This window comes from Ammospiza nelsoni, chromosome 3 (assembly GCF_027579445.1).
Source record: "Ammospiza nelsoni isolate bAmmNel1 chromosome 3, bAmmNel1.pri, whole genome shotgun sequence".
NCBI classification, from domain to species: Eukaryota; Metazoa; Chordata; class Aves; order Passeriformes; family Passerellidae; genus Ammospiza; species Ammospiza nelsoni.
In genome coordinates, this window is record NC_080635.1 from 88,258,137 (window position 1) to 88,280,488 (window position 22,352).

Below are 22,352 nucleotides of genomic sequence, written 5' to 3' on the forward strand. Positions count from 1 at the left end.
GCACTCTATTCACAAGGCTGCAATTATAGCTTTACCATAATGAGTGTAACTCTGTGGTCAGAAAGACTGCAAGAATATGATATTTTCCATGGAATACTTCTTCTTCCTTCATGGGTGTTTGGCTTGAAATCTGGATTTTATGTTGCAGTGTTGTTGGCATTATCTCACACTTTAACGTTTGTGGCTGAATTATGTAAGTACTTTAACTTGGCTTCTTCTTTTAGGTGTATAAAGAAAAGTTACTTCATCTTTTCCAAGCATGAGTAATTGCACCCAACAGTAGACATGTAACCACTTTCTATCATTTGATGCTCATAATCTTCCCTTTGCACTCCCAGCAGTACTCCTTTGGGTATCCTCAGCCACAAAAAAATGGAGACAGCTTTTTTCTCTTTTTCTCAAATTAAGTTACTGCTGTTATTAGGCAATATCCCTATGGTCTCACTGAGCTGTGCTTCTCCAGGCAGGCTTGGCAAGACATATCCTAACCCACGCTGCCTGATGACAACCACCATGAGATACCAGTCTCACCACCCACTGGGGGCTCCTCTAGCACATGTTTGTGGAAGGTTCCTGGCTCATCTGCACTGGAGGAGCACCAAAAAAACCCTCAGAGGAGACAAAAGATCTGGCTTCATAACCAACCAAGCATGAAACACAGTACTTGTGTATCTCTAAGTGTGGGAAGAGCTTAGGAAAGGGAAGGAAAACAACATCTGAACTCTTAAAAATGTTACTTCTGATAGATGTAAAAGATGGGTTGGTAATCATTACCCGAGGCTGCTGAGCAGTGGGTGGTCCTCCTTATGGATGTACCAACTCTGATGAGAAAAAGGTCAGAATTTCAAAAGGAAAGTGCTGGAAAAAGAACGTTGCTTTGAGGCCCTAAGCCTGTTCACCACTTTTTCTCAGTAGTACATTTGTAAGCAATACTCCTGATGTTAATGAGATTATCTAAAGGCAGAAGGAGTACTCACACAAATAAGGGCTGGGATTCATGCCTAGTAATCTGTCTAATCTGGCACTCTCTCTCCTTCAGCTGCACTAGATATTTTCCAACAGATGACTATCAAATAATATTTCCAAAATACACTGATATCCTGGGGGAAATTCTATCACAACTTACAAAATCTTTCCTGAGACATGAGTATTCATCAAGTTCTACACAGACAAAGCAAAAGGATCTCAGGGGAAAGTGCAACATCAGGAGGGCTATAGTTCAGTCTAAGAGTCCCTATCTAAGCACTGATATTATGTGGACTGTATTAAAAGTGTATGTTTCCTTAATAGCGTACAAAGCAGTTTTAGCAGCCTATGGTTCAGGTCTTACTGAAGTAAGAGAACCCTGAGGTATCATCTTCAAAAATTAAAATACAAACTCCTACCAGCATTGTATTTATCCTCACATACCTGTAGATACAAAATCAGAGCCCTGAAAAGAACATAAAGGATGTCGTGGTGGGTTAGACCAACATCCAGCTATCCCCAGTATCCTTTCTTTAATAACAAGAGATCCTATTTAAAGAGAACAAGCCAGGCATATAAATTTTCTTTATTCTCCTCCAGCATCCACAATCATCATATTAGGGATGCTAGGGAGCATATCCCTATTAAATTATTTTTGCATCTGCCTATGAATATGCAGTCCATTTAACTGTTTAGTCTCCTTTCCAGTGTGCTGACCCATTTGCTTCCAAAACCTCTGCCAGCAGTAAATTCCACAAGTTCATTATAAGTATATTCCATTCTATCTTTTCTAAACCAATTTCCTACTAGTTTCAACAACTGTCCCTACTTCTACTTCTGGATGATTTGGAAAACATCAATCTTTATTCACTCTACCCACTGCCTTAATTGTATAAATCCTGATTACATGCATTCTGAGGATCATGCTGTGAGTAGCTTCACTTCCTTGTATTTGATCCTTGAGAGTATTGGATGTGAGTTTGAGTGGGACTGTCCCTCCATCTTTCAGTCCCTTCTTCAAAACATAAGCAAAGATCATCTCTAAGGATCAGATCTAAGACTGCAGTTTCAGAACAAAAATGTCAGCAGTGAGCTAAATTTTCTGATGATTTATCATCATGGCTCAGCATAGAGCTTGCTGAATGTGTGGGTCAAGGAACTGACTGAGAATGGGGAATTCAGCAACTGAAATAAGTTATTGCAAAATCACAGCCTCAGCCACACTCTCTGCACCCCATAAAAGCTAGGATCTCAGAGAGCTCCTCCATCTGGGAGGGATGTTGTATCTTACTTTTCCTTCTTTTTAGTGTGAGGATGATCTGGAGGATGCCTATGATGTGGAGATACTCCTGTTCACAAGCTTGCCCATACTGGGCCTGACCAAAGTTCAGCCAGCTCATGCTCCTGCCTTGGTCTATGGCCAAGGGCAGGAGAGAATGAGTTACAACAGCAGGCATGAACTGATGTCTAGGAAAGAGTAAGGACAGGACATTTATATATGAACTTTCATCCTAAAGCTTCCCTAGCCTCAAACTGTTTTTTAGACCAGGAAGCTTTGAGGCACATACAGGTTTTAGGTAATTCTTGGAGTATCTGGTGTATCTTGGTGTATCTTGGAGAGGGCAAATGCCTCTGTGCCTCTGTCCTTCAGTGAGTTGTTGTCTGAAAAACTTGTCTCTCAGTATGTGCAGGTTAAAACAGACCCTTCTGTACAAGCACATAGTGGTGAGAGGTATCAGAGATCTGCTGTCTATCATAGGATGACAAATACTAGGGAAAGGATCTGAAAATACACACACACACACACACACACACACACACACACAAATCCCTTCTTTCACCCAAGAAACTTTCATCCTCATGAGTTATTTTCAATCAGCTGAAAACACCAAATAATGACTAATAAGCCACTTCAAATAACTTTGAAATCCCTTCGAGTTTCACTCTGACTTCATGAACTACTTTAAAATCCACATACTTACTATAAAGATGGAAAATGTGGATATATCAGTAGCAGAGAACAGATAGTGGTCCTAATCTGATTTAGTTAGACCAAGAATTCCTGAGATATTGAAGAGAAAAACCTCCATTTCTTCAGATGAAATCTATCAGCTTTTGAGAACTCAGCTGGGAAAATGAAACCACTACATTGAGCAGAAGCCAAGGCAGTTTAACCACTCACTCTCAACACCACCTACAGCTCTTTGATTATGCCTGGTGAGCAGAAACAATCTAATATATGCTCTCTCAAACCACTGCATACCACAACCCCATTCTTGCATTTTGTTACTATTGAACTCTCCACCTTTACAGGTAGCCAGAACCTAATTTCTCACACTAATATTGTGGATATTGGCAGCTTGCAAGGCCCATAGGTAGGTTTCTGTGGGCATGCACCTTTTTTCAGTGTTTGCTGGACTCAGCATCTGGGAAGATTCCTGAGATACCACTGACCAACCATAATCATGGGTTGCATTTCCCCAGATTTACCAAGAATTTCAGCTGGTGCCATACCTAATGGTTTCTTGCAGGCAAAGCTTCCTGACAAGTCAAAGAAAATGCACAGCTTCAGGTTATCTCACTGTTTTTTGGTGATGCCTACAGAGACTCTCTCCAGCCCCCCAGCTGGTCATGCAATCCCATCTCTTCCTTCGTGTTCTGATGCTTTATAAAGACTCCTGACATAACTAATTTAAACAAATGACTGATTGAATGAATTCAGCAAAAGGTGGTAAACTTTTCTGCCTGGTTATATTTCTGCCAGGCTACTGAGTTGACTCAGTCATTGAGGACTGGGAGAGATGGAGCAAAACTCATCAATTACTTCACAAATTAACAGACTGGAACACAAAACTGGAAATGACGAGGCCCTTTTGGCAGCAATGACCTGTAAAATCTGAGCACCATCTCCTCTGAAATCACTGCCCAAGAACCCATCTCTTTTTCCTTTGCAACCTTTAGTCCATGTTAATTCATAGAAAAGGCCTTAAATTTGTGCGACTGCCTGCCAGGTTACTTCATAGTTATTATTAAAAAACAGTGTCTCTGTCTTTTACTATTTGATTGATGATTCCAGATTTAAGCTTTCATACTAAATTTTCAAGTGACACCTCAGAACTGCAGTGTAATAACCCACAAAGTCAGCCCAGAAAGCTGTACATCAGTCTGTGCATCAACCTCCTCAGCTTTTTAAAACGAGCTTCTGTTACTTTGACACCACTGTCCTTCCCACCACTTATCTGCCTATGAGTGTCTATATAAAAGCTTACAGAATTTATACCTAACAGTTGCTTTTTTGTACTGGAATATAACAACTGACTCCTTCCTTGATTAACTAGATCATTAAACCCGAAGCCTCTGAACATGCACTTCAGTATTTTATCTCCTCTTCCTCTTCCATAATCCCACCCAATGAGAACAGCCTTTGCACAAAAATATTCCAGAATGACACCTGTCTCAGGGTGCTTAGCTGCTCTCTTCTCCCCATCTCAGTATCTTTTCTTCTGTCTATGGGATTTCAGAGGCACTCTTCCATTCCTTCCACTCAGAGACACCATTCCACTCCAGATCTCTTCTGGAAAATCACTTTATATTCTGGGAAAGCAGTTAGCAATAAAGCTTACTGGAAGCTTACAATTATGAGTAGCCCTTATCCTTAATACAGGAAGACCAACAAAAAGCACAAACATCTCACCAGAGACAGGGGTCTTTCATGTGCTTCCTCCTGCCAACACCTTCTCTAACAACAGGTAGCCTCAGCAAAAATGCTCCAGGGGAGAGAGATGGGCTGTGTTACCCTTAGAGGTTTCTTGTTTTAGACACGACATAAGCAAAGCAAGGCACCAGCTCAGATTTTCTCAGGGAAGAATGCCTACATTCAGGTGAGACTCTAGCTGGGGCTAACACAAGGTAACTCATAATACAGGTGAAACTTTCTAGGGACAGGGCTGTACAATTTTAAGAAGCCTCCACTCAACACTTTTAACTCTTTTCCTCTTCAGGTCACATTTTTCTGAAGATGGAAAAATATATCCCTGAAACTAAGACAATTTTCTTGCCAGATTTGAAAGTTTGTTTTTTCAAAGCAAAGAGATGCTAGGGGCTGTTCAGAGAAATGGCTATGTTTATAATGGACAAAACCATGTATTTTTGCCTAAATTCATCCTTGTAGTTGGCTCAATTGTTGTAAATGGAACTTTCCAAAACCAAATCAAACAAATCATAATACAAAACAAAATAACCAAAACAAACTAAAATAAAACAGCTGGAAGCAGACACCCAACAGGGGAATTTCAGTTCAGATTGGCAGTAACAAGCAAGTGAAAACTATACTAGAAAGCACACAGCAACAGTAACACTGGGTATGTTGCTAACTCTGTTAGAGCTCTCTGTAAGGACTGAGGTGTTTGATTTGTCATGCTACCAAAAACTAATTTAATTAATTCTACTCCTATTCAAAACCTCCCATCTGTGCTGTAAAATACAGCAACCATTTTGCATCAGACAATAGTTAAGTAAAACCTTAGGGAAAACAGTACAAAAATACTTTTTGTAATTGAAAACTGAAGGGAACATAATAAGCAGCATATAATTATGTGAATTCAAATTTTACTCAGACTTCAGGGTTACCCAGTCTTATTAAGTGATGAGTATCATTGAATCAGTGAACACAACTGGTCATTATCCTAGAGGTGCCAAAAGATGCTGTATTTGTTGCACTTTGGAATCCCCACAAATAGAATTGCATGGTTCTGCTCCATTTAATTCCCTGTTTATTTTACTGTGTTTTTCAAGAGCCGCAAGTCTCGTAATACTTCATCAAGAAATCCACTCTCTGGATTTCAGCTTATGAATCCACTTTTTGTTTGCATTTTGGAGCCATCCTGCCCTCAAGTGTCCTATGTTTGTTTTCCAAAGTTGGTGTACCTTAAGTTTTCCTTCCCACAGACACTGTGGTGAGATAAGGAGAGCAGTTCTGTTTTCCACTGAGCAGACAGACTTGGACAGCTCACATGGAGTGGGTTTGTATTGCAGCAGTTAAACACTACCAGAAAAAAACAAATGGAATGTTAGGAGTGGAAATTAGATACGTTTACCCTAATGAGAATGTTGATTTGCTTTCCAGTTAGCTCTTTGGAGCGGAAAACTCCCACACCTTTAAGCAAAGAAATCTAAAGGAAACACAGGATTCTGGCAGAGATTTTCAAGTGACCCCTGAAGGAGGCAGGTATCCAAGTCCTATCACATGGCATTGTGAGTCTCTCCCTGTTGTGGCCATGTTTATGCTCAGTCTATTTGTGGGAACAAGGGAAGTGTGGGGAACGTTGCACACAGGCACCCCTGTATCACCCCCGAAGGACACGTCCTGTGCTGGTCAAGAATCGCTCACTTGAGAAAAAGCTGAAGAAACACTGCAGAGGGGGACAAAATATGGACAAAAATAGCTTGCAGTGGAATAGGTCCAGCAAAAAGGGCTAGCAGACAAGAAGTCAGGGTGTTAAAATAACCACATCAAGCAGTTTCATAAATGAGCTACGTGGTTAGTATCAGAGAGTCAGGGCTTGTGCCTGATGTTTACCCTGACAAACACATCCGAGCATTCAGCCTACGTGCCTGCTCACCTGGCTTCATGCAGCAGCTCTCAGACTTTGAAAATACACAAGCAAGGAGAGAGAGGAACCTGCTTATGAGAGGGGGAGGGGGCAGAAGGGTGCCTGACACAGCAATGAGTGCCCATTGCTGAGTCACAGGGCGACTGTGGGGGCTGCAGGCAGCAGCCCCTCACCCTGTCTCTGTGGAATGGGCGCACTTTGGGGACAAGTGGATCTGCAGATGGGACTCCATTCGTTAATTCTTCCATCCCAAACATGACAAGGGGGGTTGGCCTTTAAAGAGTAAAATATCCATGGACCTTTCCAGAGCCTGAATGACCGGATAAGGAGTCTCAAGCAGGAGATGCCCACCCTGGAGCAGGGCACAGTAACTGAGGGGCCCCAACAGAGGGTGCTGCCCTACTGCACCAGCATAGCCACGACTCACAGAACTGCTGGGGGTGGAAGGGACCCATACAGACCATCTAGTTCATTACTAGTACCATGCTCTGTCCAACCGAGCTGAAACTTTGTGTGGTTTAGTTTATGGCCATTGATCCTTGTCCTATTGCTGCACACCACCAGGAAGTCTGGCACCGCCCTCCCAACACCCAGCTTTGATTTATACCCATGAATGAGATCTCTCTCATTCTTGTCTAGACAGAACAGACTCAAGTCCTGCAGCCTCTCCTTATAAAAGAGATCCTCCAGATGCCGTCTCATCTTTGTGGCCTCCGCTGGACTCTCCCCAGTAGTTCCATGTCTTTCTTTTACTGCGGAGCCCAGAACTGGACACAGTAGTCCGGATGTGGCCTCACTAGGGCCGAGTGGGAGGGAGGAATCACCTCCCGCTGGACACGCTCTTCCCGATGCATCCCCGGATACCATTGCCCCCCTGGCCGCAAGGGCCCTGCCGGCTCATTGCCACCCGCTTGTCCCCCGCGGCCCAGCTCCGCCGAGCGCCCCCAGCCACCGCTCCGCCGGCGGCGCTGCGGGCGGCCCGGCCCGAGCCGCCGCCATGACGGCGATAGGCGCCCTCCTTCCGCCGCCGAGGGGCTGAGCCGGGCTGGCGCCCCACGGAGCCCGACGGGCGCGGGAGGCGGGGCCGGGGCCGGGGCAGGTCGGAGGGCGGCGCGGCAGGACGAGGTACGGCGGGGCTGAGCTGCCGGGGGACAGCGGGGGGCGAGCGGGCGGCTGGGCGGGGCGCGGGGCCGTCCCTCCGCAGGCGCCTGCCTCCGCCTGGGGGCCGCCTCCGCCTGGGGGCCGCATGCCCCCGGAGCTGCCCCCCGGAGGTGCCTGCCTTCGCCCAGGGGCTGCGCCGCGGCGCTGGGAAGCGAGATACGGGCTGGGGGCCTGGGCGGGAGGCGGCCACGAAGGCCAGGCACATCAAAGGCCTGGGAATTCGTGTCCCCTGCATCCCTGGCCCCGCCTGTGCAAACCTCGGTCTCCGGGGGGCCATGGCCCCCTAAAGCCACCTTTTGTCCTGAGGGGTTACGACCTGGGGAAGAGTGGGCTCGCTGCGAATTGCGTACTTTAAATATTAAAGGCGTGACGTGAAATGCTGAGTGAGCACTCTTTGCTAGCACCCTTTAACGCTGTGGTCAAGGGCACCGACGCTGAGGTATAAAAAAGGATGTGCTTAATTAGTTTGGGAGGAGGAGGAGGGCAAAGGTGTGTCCCACCGCTGATGGGAGAGAGGCCGTGGTGCTGCCGGGGCTCTCTGGCTGCTGAGCACTGCCATTCCTGCCAGCGAAGTAGGGACCAGCATCACAACAGAGCATTAAATGCTTTCTGTGGAACAGAAGCCTAACTTCAGACAATGCATCGAAATATAAAGGTGAAATAAAAGGGGCATTGATGCAGGATAAAGTACCTGTATGTGTAGCTTCCCAAAAGAGCCTAAGTTTCTGTCTGGAAACTTTGAATAGACTCTAAAAATTCGATTTTTTCCGGGTGCAGTGTTTGTTTCATGCCTCTTGAAGTGCTCCAGGTCTAGTGTTGGTGAAAGGAGATGCAAGCCCTGAGCTGAGCACTCAGAAGACCTGTACGTATCCATAGTGTGCTCTCAGCTTAGCAGCGTGACACAAGTGCAACTAAACATGCTTTGGATGGTGTCAAGCTTTTTGCATGCATACATGTATTTGTGGCTGGGAAAAATGTATGCCACATATATCCCAAAAAAACTCCTAATGGAAATATGGTATACCCCTATAGTGGGGTATGAGGAAGGGCAGCAGTTAGTGAAAGGATGGTGCAATAGCCAGCAGGCACACCTTCACCTTCTGAATGTTTTGACACAATGCCAAACATGACTTAGGAGAGTGTAGTGTTATTTAGAACCCATTAAATAATGAATTCTTTTTTACCAGGAGGAAGGAATTTGTTTGCCTTCAGTTGCAATATATTTGGTTTTTTCCAGGGCTGGGACCATGGCTGTTGACTGGATTGGTTTTGCATATGCTTCATTGCTGGTGTTTGGAGGAGTTGTAGCATACACCCGTAAAGGTTAGTACTGGGACAGAAGGATTTGGAAATGAAGCATTTGATTTCTTCTGTGCACTGTGAGACATTAAAACTTTGCTGTAATTAGCATAGGTGCATTCTACATCCATCATGCTGCTGTAAATGCACTGAGTTTCATGAGATGTTCTTGGGCCAACTTAAGCATTTAAGTAAGCTTGTTTTCAGGGCAAAGAGTGGTGGTTGTCATGTTATCTTTGACCTTAAATACATTTTGGGCTTTTTCATCACCTTTCAATCATTCCTATGTTGAGCACAGTATATCCTTGATTAAAGCTTATTTTCTACAGAGAAATCCAGGTTTGATTCTGACATTTCCAGATGCGCGGTGGGAGAAAGCCCTCTACTCATGATGGTTAATTCTCTGGTTCTTTAGAATGGTGCCTTTCACAGTAAGCTAACGAGTCCGTTTTAGGTGGCAGCGTACCGCAAGGCGCAGTTCAGTGTTGCAGGGGTTTTGCGGCCCCGTGTCCCGGCTCAGCGCCCGGCAGAGGTCGCAGCGGTTCCGAGGACGGGCGGGCGGGAGCTGCGGGCGCGTTCCCGTCCGCTCCCCGCAGAGCCCCGGCAGCGCATCGGTCACCGCCCCTGTGCCATTGTCCGTCACCATTCCTGTGGTTCAGGGCCACCGTCTCCCTTCGTAGTGTGCCCATGCCTTGCTCTCGGAGACACGGCTTCATATCTGAATTTCTGGAAACGCTGTGGTTTTGTGTTTGCAGCCAGCTGCACTCACTGACTATCCCATTCACCTGTTCTCTTCACTCTTTAATACTTGATCGATGCTTGTGGCAGATCTAGATAATTTTTTATTGGTTATGATTTACATTTTCTTGCAAAGTCTTGATTAAAAATACTCAAAAGGATTGGGAACTAAATGGCATCGGGGATCTGAATTCTTTATTTATAAACATTTGGGGATCAGTTTAATCCAAATAAGGTCTGCTGTGCAGATTCTACACTTTTATCATATAACAAATGTCTGTTCAGAAATTTAAAATATTAGGGATATATCTGAGATTTATGAATCAGTTTTTCAATAGCAAGAAGATATCAAGGTACTTTTAGAAGCCTTGTTTTCATCCTCACTGCCATTTTTTTGGTTTTTTTTTTTCATTCTTTATTCATTAAATGGGATGTTGGTGATAGCATTTCTTTGTCCAGGACTGATGTCAGACTGAAAGGCCTGACATTATGACCACACATGTTCTCCAATTTACTCTTTATATATATTGGTACATTTCTACCATTTTTGTAGACTCCTAAGTGCTCTAAGATATAGTTAAAATGAACATACAGTTCAGAGAAATTACAAAAATCCTTCTTAAGTGTGACAGAGAAAACAGCCAAATTTTGGGTTGTATTTTTCCCAAGTTGCAAGTATTACTGGATCTTGATCATCTCCCTCTAACTTAGTTGACTTTGCCCCTAATCCCACACATTAGAATGACCCAGTTACAGAAATATTACCTCTCTCTTCACACTGGGTAAGCAGGAATGTGGCAAAATCAGTTCTATTGTAGAGAGACAGCTGCTGTATAAAGATTGAGCTTAAAGACCTTGTGTTGAGAAATAACACTGGAATGGTTTCTTGCAGGTAGTAAAATCTCTTTAGCTGCTGGACTCACCTTTGGCTCTGTGGCTGCTTATGGAGCTTTCTGTGTAACGTGTGATCCCAGAAATGTGAAGATATCATTGTGTAAGTGTTTCACTACATTAAACAAACAAACAGCATCCTGAACTGCATGTAAAATTCTCTTTCTAGTAAATTTTGGGTATTGCTTTGGTTTAAATGTTGGGTTTTAACTAGAGTTCAGCACTTCAGCCTAGCTTGGAAACATCAGGAGCCATTTACAAGGTAAGGCAGATCATTGACACAAAGCCAGTAGGTGTGTGTTACCACCTGGCAGCACCTCCTTTTATGAGATGTTTGCCTAACATTGCACATATTGTGAAATCCAGCTGATAAACAGGAGATAGTACTATAATAAAATCATTACAGATTGAATTTTGCAATCTGAGCAATAAAGGAAGTGGGGATCCACTGTTGCATAAAGTAATGTATCCTCAGCTCCCAGGGAACGGAACAGTTCAACTTAGGGGTTTTCCTTTGCTGCTAAGGAAGACAGGATACAGACTGGGCAATAATTGTCATGGCAGCTAGTTTGCCATGAAACCCTCATGGTGGCAAAAATCTACAAATCTAAAAATCTTTTGGGGGACATAAACCTTGCACAAGTAAATTTGCAATAAGAGCTGTTGGGAGATTGTCTCACTCATGGTTTTAGCAAAGGTGGTTTAGGCTGTGGTTTCACATGCAGAAATGCATTTAAAATGCATTTAATCCAGATTGTGTGAGTACACAATTAGTTTTTCTCAGCTTAGAATTTGTGGTGTGTTGTTCATTCTGGCTTTGTGCTTTGCACCAATCACAGTTATAAAAGTTTCTATTTTAAAAAAATGTTGAGTAGCATTGACAGCAAAGTGTTCCCAGCAAGTTCTGTATTAAAGGTGGTAATTGTGGACCTGATCTGTTCCTAGATGGCCTTAAATTGGATTTCCAGTTTTGCCACCATGACCTTGCTCAGATTAAGTTATCCCACTGTTTAAAAAAAAACCCAAAACTTTTTTTGGAATGAAGACATAGCCTTAAATATATGTACATTTATAATCACATTAGTGTGAGATGCTTTTAAGTAGTGTATGTTATTATACTCCTATGGGTCAATTTAGTCACTAAATTAGATGCAGAATTTATGGAAGGCTCATTAAAACTTTATAAATGCTGCCCATTTCCCAATTCCCAGGTCTTGAAGAGACTAATACAAAATTTTCCATTAATGTGCTTTTGAATGTCTGATATCTAAAATACCCAGTGTTTTACATTTAGTGTAGTCATAGGCATGTGAGGAGTTTCTCAGCTGGAGAAATGTACAGTACTTGTTTAGCAGAAGTTACAGCAATGAGTTGAGATAGAGTTCACTACAACTGCCTTAGAAAGTTTTTCTTACATAAAGTAAAAGGAACAAAGACTTTTTAAAGCAGTCTTAGTTTAGAATGTTTACAAAGAAATGTTTTAATTGCTTTTATTACAAATGTGTATTGCTTTTGTAGAAAACTAGAATGTTTTCACTTGTGCCTAACATGCCAAAATGTGAAAAGCAGCAAGAGCACAAATGAAAGATGGAAATTAAGTGCATGGAAGTGACCACTCTGAACTTAGAAACCACTACAGTAAATTACAATGTAAAATAAAGCAAGCGCCCAAACCTTCAGAAGGTTAGGAAATCTAAAAACAACCCGTCCATCCAAGCCAGAATTATTGACAGTAGTTTTCACCTATGCAAGACTCTCCTACAGTAATTTAGGTAATATTCTACTACAAGACCTTGATAGTGAGGGTGTTGTAACTTGTCCTACGTACAAAGAGTATGTAGCCAAGGGGTACCCCAGGCAAATTATCTTAGTTGTTTTATAAATTACTATTTCAGGCATTTTCTTACTTCACCTGAAATAAGCTCTGTGTTTTCTTGGCTACTTTAATGCATTTTTATGTGTTTGAAGTAGATTTAGAAATTCAAATCTCAGTATGGAAGAGTTAGTAGCATTCATATTAAGCAAACCTTTGATGCCATCGAAATTGAAACAAAGGAAGAAGGAGTTGAATGTTTATGGATAAGAATCAAGGGGAAGGCCAACAATGCCGATATCATATTGGGAGTCTGTTATCGTCGACCCAATCAAGAAGAAGAAGTAGATGACTTATTCTATAAGCAGTTAGGCAATGTTTCAAGATCATCAACCCTTGTTCTTGTGGGTGATTTTAACCTACCAGATATCTGCTGGGAACTTAATACAGCAGTAAGGAGGCAGTCCAGGAAATTCTTGGAATGTGTGGAGGACAACTTTTTGTTGCAGCTGGTGGATGAACCCACCAGGGAAGGGACTACATTAGATCTGCTATTTACAAATAGAGATGGGCTGGTGGGAGGTGTGATGGTTGGAGGTCGTTTGGGGCAGAGTGATCATGAAATAATAGAGTTTTCAATACTTGGCGAAGTCAGGAAGAGCACCAGTAAAACTCTTACACTGGACTTCCGGAGGGCAGACTTTGGCCTGTTTAAGAGATTAATTCAGAGCGTCCCTTGGGAAGCAGCCCTTAAAAATAAAGGAGTTCAGGAAGGGTGGGCTATTACAGCGGCCTGAGTGGGTTGCTGCTGGTGAGAGAGAGACGGTGAATCTTGTATCTTGATCAGAAGGCTGAATTTATTAATATATGATATATAATACATTATTACTATACTAATAGAATATAGAGAGAGGTTTGCAGAGCTGCTAGCTAAGCTAAGAATAGATAGAAAAGAATCCACAACAAAGTTGTGTCCAGGGACTCAGTCCCCTGGCTTGCACTGATGATTGGCCCTTAATTATAAACATAGAAAATGAGCCAATCAAGGTGAATCCTATTGCATTCCACAGCAGCTGATAATAATTGTTTACCTTCTCTTCGGGGGCCTCTGGCTCCCGAAGACACAGAAATATGAAAGAAAAGGATTTCTGTGGAGAAATGTCTGCGACATCTCACCTTTCTAAATTGTATAAAAATAAAAGAAAAATGCTGATGTGGAATGAACAGGAAATTCCTTCACCTATAAAATATAGAATACTAATAATTCACTAAAACAATCCTACAGTATAAGAAAATTGCAAGAAACAATGCAAAGAGAATTCAAGTCCATGCAGCTGAGTTTCAGGAACAGTCCATCAGCTGAAGTTGTTTCTTTTGGACATCTGAGAGTCCTTTTTGGTCCTGAAACAGCATAACACAATTTTAAACAATTTGAAACAATTTGAACAATTTTTAGAATGTCCTTTTCTGGCCCTTCAGTGCTTCAGCACTTCAGAGCTGCTGCCCGCCTATTTTCAATCTTTTTTATTTAATTTTTAATTTTTTTTTTTTTTTTTTTTTTTTTTTATCGAAAAGCAAAAGAGCAGCAGCCAAGCAAAGCAATGCCAGAGAAAGAAAAGGCCCTGGGGGCCCTGGCCCATACTGGACCAGGAACCCCAAAACTGGCTCACACAGGGGGACCCGGACCGGTAGGACAAACCAGAACCCCTAGAAACATCAAGAGGCCTCGCAGCGGGCCCGGCCCAGGAATTTCCTGAGCCCAGCATCCCAGGCCAAACCCATGAGGAAGGCTCTGCATTCCTACGGGCCTGAGCCTTGCTGCCAGCACAATGGCAGCACGGGTAGTGAGACGCTTCCTTTCCCCTAAACCACTGAGGCATGCCAGCAGCAGGGAAATAGAAGCTGCCCCGAGAATCTTCATCTCGGGTCTGGGAATGTTTGTTTCCCACAGCAAACCAGCTATGGTCTCCTCCAACTGTGCCCTCTCCCTCTGCAATACATCGGGTTTGTCTCTCATCCGCCCCCTGGCTTCATCCCCATCCCCTCCGGGCTGGGGATCAGAGGCAGAACTCTCTGGATGCACCTGCCCCCCATGCCACTAGGACACAAGAGAGGCGGCGGCCTCCATGGGACAATCCCCGAAAAACCACCCCCCAAACCGAGAATGCTGATCTTAAAAACAGGCAGCTGGACTGCCACAACAGTGAGCTGGCGGGCAGCCCCCGCTCCACGGAAGGAGAGACCCCCTGCCGGAGCGACTGCTGGGACGTCCGGTGGAAGCATCAGGGAGGGAGCCAAAACTGGGGAGGGAATCGCGCTGAGCGTGGGATCCGCCGCGGGCTGCTCCGAGGGTCCCGCGGGCTCAACTCCGTTTTCTGCTGCTGACTCTGGGGTCTGCTGTGGAGGCGGCGGGGACACGCGGGAACACGCTGGTGCTGCGTCCTTGGGCTCTGAAAACGGCGGCGGGCACGGCACGGGCACCAGCGGAGCTGGGAGGAGCGGCGAAGCGTCGCCGTTGCTTAGCAACAGGTCAATCGGCAGAAGTGCTGTCTCTTCTGCCTTCTCCGACACAGGCTCTGGCGGGGGCAGGGAGACCGGTGCAACCGCGGGCGGGACCTCCTGGAGAGGCGGAGACGGGATCTCCTGGAGTGACGGCTCTAGCAGGGCCGTGGAGGAAACCTCGGAGACCGGTGCCGCCCCCGTTTCTGAAGGCGGAGTCTGAGAGGCCGGCGCTGGCTTGAGCGGCCGCTCCCATCCCCCCGGAGAGAGAGAAGGGGGGGAAGGAGGAGGCTCCATCTGAGCATGCTCCGGAGCAAGAGTAAAAAAAACTTCTTCGCGCCGCGAAGTTTCGCCCCCCCCCGCCGTGAAGCAGGGGGGGCTGGGAAGAAAAATGTCCTCCCCCACCGCGTCTTCTGCCAAAGGTGGTGGAAACGGAGCTTGGCCATAACAATTAGAGATCCACTGAAAACAAGCTGCTCTGCGTTTCAGGACAGGGAAAAGCTTTATAAATGCTGGGTAGATAGAAGGCAACACGCGTCCCTCCAGGTAGACGCACTGGATAATCGAGTCCATGCACTCCCAGACAAAAGCATCTAAAGCATATAAGACATCAGCAAAGAACCCAAAAAGCTTTGCCCATCGAAAGAATTCATAGATATCTGTTTTTGACAAAAAGAAACCGTCTTCCCTGCACCAATGTTTCCAGAGGGCTATTATTTCTCCTCTGAAGGGGAGAATTGAATCTCTTCTGGCAAGGCATGGGTCTGCCATACAAACAGCCACAAGCTACGAAGGGCTGGTTCATCAGGGATAGAAAAGTGAACAGTACCTTTTGAAAGAGTCCAGCTTGCTCTGGCCAGCTCCACAGGTCTGCTGCTCTTTTCCATCATCTTTCCTGATGGTTTTCCAGAAGAAAGATTCTCTTTGTGGTCAGCCTTGGCTGTGAACTCTGTCCAAATCAGGATCTTCGGTTCTTCAGCTCCTGGCTTGAATCCACTTTCTGAGGTCGCTTCAGAGCAACCATCAAATGCTACACATACAGGATTTTTACCCAGTGCAGCAATTTTGCTCCTCTGGTCTTATCAGATTAATTTTTGCTCTGACACGAGGGGTCACCAGATATTACAGCGGCCTGAGTGGGTCGCTGCTGGTGAGAGAGAGACGGTGAATCTTGTATCTTGATCAGAAGGCTGAATTTATTAATATATGATATATAATACATTATTACTATACTAATAGAATATAGAGAGAGGTTTGCAAAGCTGCTAGCTAAGCTAAGAATAGATAGAAAAGAATCCACAACAAAGTTGTGTCCAGGGACTCAGTCCCCTGGCTTGCACTGATGATTGGCCCTTAATTATAAACATAGAAAATGAGCCAATCAAGGTGAATCCTATTGCATTCCACAGCAGCTGATAATAATTGTTTACCTTCTCTTCGGGGGCCTCTGGCTCCCGAAGACACAGAAATATGAAAGAAAAGGATTTCTGTGGAGAAATGTCTGCGACAGTGGGCTTACTTCAAAACAGAGATCTTGAGGGCGCAGGAACAAACCATTCCTGTATCCCGAAAGATCAGTCAACGGGGTAAACATCCAACCTGGCTGGGAAAGGAGATCTTGGAGGAACTTAAGAATAAAAAGAGGACGTACCAGCGTTGGAAGAAGGGTCAGGTCTCCAAGGAAGTATTCAAGAGGGCTGCTAGAGTATGCAGGAAAAAAATTAGGGAGGCCAAAGCTCAGTTTGAACTCAGGATGGCAACTACTGTTAAGGATAATAAAAAATGTTTTTATAAATATATTAATGGTAGGAAGAAAGGTAGGACCAGCCTTTGTTCTTTACTGGACAAAGGTGGGAAGTTAGTATTTGCAGACGAGGAGAAGGCAGAAGTGTTTAATGCCTATTTTGCCTCGGTTTTTAATGGGAAGATGACTTGCCCTCAAGACTCCCGTCCGTCTGGGCTGGTTGATGGTTTTAGGGAGCAGAATGGTCCCCACATTATTCAAGAGGAGGCTGTCATAGAACTATTGAAATGCTTGGATATTCATAAATCTATGGGACCAGACGGGATCCACCCCAGGGTAATGAGAGAGCTGGCAAATGAGATTGCAAAGCCACTCTCCATCATTTACCAACAGTCATGGCTTACTGGTGAGGTTCCGGATGACTGGAAGCTGGCCAATGTGATACCCATTCACAAAAAAGGTGCAAAGGAAGATCCTGGCAATTATAGACCAGTCAGCCTGACCTCTATACCTGGCAAAATAATGGAACAGTTTATATTACGCGCCATCATGCAAAATTTGCAGGATGGCCAGGGTATCAGACCCAGCCAGCACGGATTTAGGAGGGGTAGATCATGTCTGACTAACCTGATCACCTTTTATGACCAGGTAACCCGGCTAGTGGATGCAGGGAAGGCTGTAGATGTTGTTTTTCTGGATTTCAGCAAGGCCTTTGACACTGTCTCCCATAGCATACTCCTAGACAAACTCACTGGCCGTGGTCTGGACAGGAATACCCTTTGCTGGGTTCAGAACTGGCTGGATGGCCGGGCCCAGAGAGTGGTGGTGAATGGTGTTGCATCCAGCTGGCGACCAGTCACCAGTGGTGTCCCTCAGGGGTCTGTGCTGGGGCCAGTTCTGTTCAATATTTTTATTGATGACATGGATGAGGGCTTAGAGTCTTTTATTAGTAAATTTGCTGATGACACTAAATTGGGAAAGTGTGTAGATCTGCTAGAGGGGTGTAGGGCTCTGCAGAGAGATTTGGAACGGTTGGACGCATGGGCAGAATCAAATGGGATGAACTTCAATAAGTCCAAGTGCCGAGTCCTGCACTTTGGCCACAATAACCCCCTGCACCGATATAAGCTGGGGACGGAGTGGCTGGACAGTGCTCAGGTGGAAAGGGACCTGGGGGTGCTGGTTGACAGTCGATTGAACATGAGCCAGCAGTGTGCCCAGGTAGCCAAGAGGTCCAATGCCATCCTGGCCAGTATCAGGAACGGTGTGGCCAGCAGGAGCAGGGAGGTCATTCTTCCCCTGTACTCAGCACTGGTGAGGCCTCACCTGGAGTATTGTGTCCAGTTCTGGGCCCCTCACTTTAGGAGGGACGTTGAGTTACTTGAGCGTGTCCAGAGGAGGGCAACGAGACTAGTAAGGGGCTTGGAACACAAGCCATACGAAGAACGACTGAGGGAGCTGGGGTTGTTCAGCCTGGAGAAAAGGAGACTCAGGGGTGACCTTATCGCTCTCTACAACTTCCTGAAGGGTGGCTGTGGTGAGCTGGGGGTCGGTCTCTTTCTCCGGGCGACAACAGATAGAACAAGAGGACACAGTCTCAAGTTGCGTCAAGCGAGATGTAAGTTAGAATTAAGAAGGAAATATTTCACAGAAAGAGTGGTCAGATACTGGAATCATTTACCCAGTGAGGTGGTGGAGTCATCATCCCTTGAAGAGTTCAAAAAAAGACTGGATGTGGCACTTGCTGCCATGATCTAGTTGAATAGTTAGAACATGGGCTGGACTTGATGATCTTACAGGTCTCTTCCAGCCTTGAACTTCTGTGATTCATAATGCAAGTTGATTCTGATCTGTGTATGATTCACTGGATTGAATTGCTCTTGATTTATTGAATTTCTTTGGTTTAAGGTGAAACAGTGAATGTATAGCACTTTCTGAAATCTGGTCTGAAAGCTGAATGCATTAAAAAGTCTCTGGAATGTATGAAAAGCCAATGGGGGAAAAAAGAACATTACAGAGTGAATATGCTTTGTAGTTTGTGATAAACTGTAAATATACTCAGGACTCTGGCAAGACACATGCTGTGGAATAGTTCACTCCTTGAGACATTCCTGAGAGGATCAAGGCTATGTGACTAGAAAATAAGAGCAATGGATAAAGGAGCATAATATTTATTTTGCAGCACATCTTTGATGAGTGCACATAGTTGGTAGAGTTCTGTAAGATACTTGTAACTGTCAGGGCTTGTTTTGTATGCTGAAGTGGGTTTAAAACTAATTTTTGACACCTATGAACACACGACTGGCCCCAGGATTAGACAGTGGAATTTGAAGAGAATTAGCCAGATGGTTTAACTACACCATAAAAAGGGAGGAGATCTGTGTGACTGCCATTACTTTGGCTGTGAAAGTGACAAAGCCCAGCTGCTCATGAGAAGTCCTGCCTCTCTGCCCACTTTCACAAAGCATTTCAAGTGACAGTTATTTAATGAAGGTAGCTATCTTTGCAGTTTCATGTGTTCTCCTCAATCTTCTCATTTATGTAGCACTCTGCAGCCATAGTTCAAAGTGAAATCCGTATGCCTGATGAGTTCAATGGTGCCTCCATTTTTAGATTAGACTACTCCAGGAAGAAGTTGTAGTTTCTTTCATAGTTGTTCTCTGCTGCTTGTGGTGCATTTATTGCCCTCTTGGGCTGCCCACCTCTTGCCCACAGGCAAGGAAGGTTCCCTCATAGCAAAAGGCTCCAGAGGAATTGTAGTCATGAAGAAGGAGATGTTGATAGCCATATTCTGTAGCAAAACCAGGTGGCAAACCTTCCAATATAGTTTTTAAGGCTCAGCAATTAAAGAGCTAATATCCTAAAAATAAAACAGATAAGAAGTTGACTACTCTAGCTCCTTGAATAGTTTGAAAACATCTGCAATGATCTAGACTGGTGGGATTTATGAGACACTATTCCTGTAATTCAATATTCATGTGACTGCTATGGCCAAGATTCTTTCTACTTTGTTGGTATCCCCATGAATTTAGATATGGGTGAGTAGAATTGACTGACTGACAAACTTACCCAGTCTTCATGGAATAGGATTCAGCATTGTGCTGCAAATGGAAGCTTTACTTGTAGCTAAAAGAAATCATAATGGTGTATTTTGGAAAAGCAAGAATGTTTTTATAGACTCTGTTTCTGATCTAATGTTTCACTAAATTGCAGTTCACAGAAAAACAGAAATGGCCTTTGATAACTCTGCATGTTCCTGAGTGGTCCACTGAGAAAAGTGAGAACATAAACATATTGAATTGTCTTTTACAGTTTCATCTTTTCTTTTGACCATTATAATGGGAATGAGGTTCAAGAGGTCCAAGAAATTAATGCCAGGACTAGTAGCATGCCTGAGGTAAATACATATTGTAGATCTTATTGTAAAGATTTCACAGGTTATCAAATAGTTTCCCTTTCACACCCTATTCAAGACACTGTTGGTGGAAGTCACTGTCATTCAGCAACTACACAGTTTAAATGAAATTAGTTTGGAGGTCACAGTCCTGTTTCCAGTGAGCAGCTTTTTCATCTTACTAGGCAGATACAGCTGGTGAGAAGTGACTTTCTCAGCACAGAAAGGAGAGGGCAGCAATTAAATATTAATACATATTGATAAGGCTTTTGGAACAACCTAGGTAAGCCTTAGTGTTTTCAAACACATATATATAAAATTAGTCTAATTTCATACAACACTGTCATCTTAAAAAAAATAGGCTAACACTTTGGTTTAGAAGTGCTGCATTCAAAACTACTGGAAGCACAGTACTGTTAAAAGCCAGGACATTTTAGACCTGACCTAAGAACTTTGGCCAGTATTAATGCAAATTTAAAAAAAATTCTGGCTGTTCCAGCTGCTTTATTGCTGCTGTTCAGCATTCTGGAAAATATGATTTTCTGAATCTATTAATTTGGAATTAAATTATGAAGTGAGTTCAAAACTTTTTTCCCAAATAGTCTGTAATGCAAAACATTTTCCAGGTGTAAATCAGAATCCCCATCTCCTGAAGGAATAATAACTGTAGCTTTTTCATTTTAATATTACAGATTTAATATAACACCATTCTGTTTTACTTCAGTTACATACAGGGAGGAAAAAATCAGAAGCAATTTAAAAATTTAAGAATCGGGACTTATACTGGAAAATGTTATTGTCCATTGTGGATTGCTTTTCCAGCCTAGGTGGGCTTTGTTTTTCTAGACACTGAGACTGGAGATCTGGACACCTGAAAAGACAGCTTAATAGAGACTCTAGTGTCAGCTACTTATGAATGCACTGTTATTTAATGATGACTTACACTGATTTTATTAATGACAGCCATATTTATGTTTTCTTGTTTTGGTTTTTTTTTCAGCCTATTGATGATTTTGAGGCTTGTTTTTATGCTGCTGTAGGAGAATTTAGAACTGAATATAACTGCCATGACCACCAAACAGACATGCTCTCCGTACTTGAAAGACAAGTTTGAACACAAGTCTTACGCTGCATTTATATTTTCTGTAAAAGATCTGTACCTGTTAATCGATTATTGATATGTTGTTGATATTTTAAAAGCTTTTTTAAAAACTAAAGCAAGTGTTTTGTTCTTATATTTTGATCTACTTTCATTTAAGCAGTCTATTAACTCATGGGATTTTTCTTTGTAAGTTTGATCTCTTTTAGGGGTGCAGAGCGCCCCAGGAAATTGAATTACTCTTGCACTGTATCTCTGAAAGAATATCTATAAATACATGTTTATGCTAAAAAGCTATCTTGTATTGAAGTATAATTTTGTAGTTTCTAAGATTAAACAATCAGTTCTAAATCAAAAAAGTCTTGGGCCTGTACTGTGTTGCACTAAAAAAACAACTTTCTTTCCAACCCACGCTCTTGTTCTCCCGGTTCTAAATATAAAAAATCAGTGCTCAAATAAAATGTAACAGGTTTGAAGCTTATCAGTTTTTTAAGCAGATGAGTGAGGCATTTTGTCAATGAAAGAGTCTGGTGCTCTGCTGTGTACTCAGTAGTGGTTTAAAACATGTTCCATGCTGTAAATTGCCAGTGACATGAACCATGGCTGAGGTTTGTCATCATGCTGCACAGAGAGGTTGCAAGCTCTCAGTACTCTGGGACAGGTTTGCCATTCATTCTCTCACAGATTATCTTGCTGAACTCCCCTCTGGTAAGCAGAAGAGGTTGTTCAGTCACAAACTATTCAGGGATTGAAGTTGCTTTGATTTGTGTACAAAATAAATATTCCTGAAGTCTCACAGCTTGGCTAAGACTGTCTTCTGGTGTACAGGGAATATAAGGAAAATTGTTAGGAAGCAGTATGGGTGGGTGCCCTCTTGAAGACAAACAGAAACTTTGCTGCTTTTCATTTTTTTTACACAAAGCTTGCTTATGAAGGTTACTGTGTATCATGATACCTCCTTTGTGATGGTTCCTAAATCATAGCACTTGTCTGGAAGAGAGGAATAGCCCAGTGAAACGTACTGTGCTGGGCAAAGCACTGCTTCCAGCTACTGAGGTAATCTTAATGTAAACCTGTTGGGAGGTCAGCAGTGGGGCAGTGTGGTTTGTACCTCTGAGATGCACATGGCTCTTCTT

At 43.6% G+C, this 22,352-nt stretch overlaps 1 protein-coding gene across 3 annotated transcripts; it reads left to right on the top strand.

The window, feature by feature from the left end:
- Window positions 1-7,565: 7,565 nt before the first annotated feature.
- TMEM14A (transmembrane protein 14A) lies at window positions 7,566-21,575 on the top strand. 3 transcript variants are annotated; one of them, XM_059468513.1, is made up of 5 exons: window positions 7,566-7,703; window positions 8,977-9,062; window positions 10,669-10,770; window positions 20,036-20,120; window positions 21,118-21,575. In XM_059468513.1, the coding sequence occupies exons 2-5, from the start codon at window positions 8,987-8,989 to the stop codon at window positions 21,155-21,157; spliced, it is 303 nt and encodes a 100-aa protein (XP_059324496.1). In that variant the 5' UTR covers window positions 7,566-7,703; window positions 8,977-8,986; the 3' UTR covers window positions 21,158-21,575. The 3 variants fall into 3 exon arrangements, with proteins under 3 accessions (XP_059324496.1, XP_059324497.1, XP_059324498.1); XM_059468514.1 differs by lacking the exon at window positions 7,566-7,703 and adding an exon at window positions 8,078-8,178; XM_059468515.1 differs by lacking the exon at window positions 7,566-7,703 and adding an exon at window positions 8,322-8,394.
- Window positions 21,576-22,352: the final 777 nt, after the last annotated feature.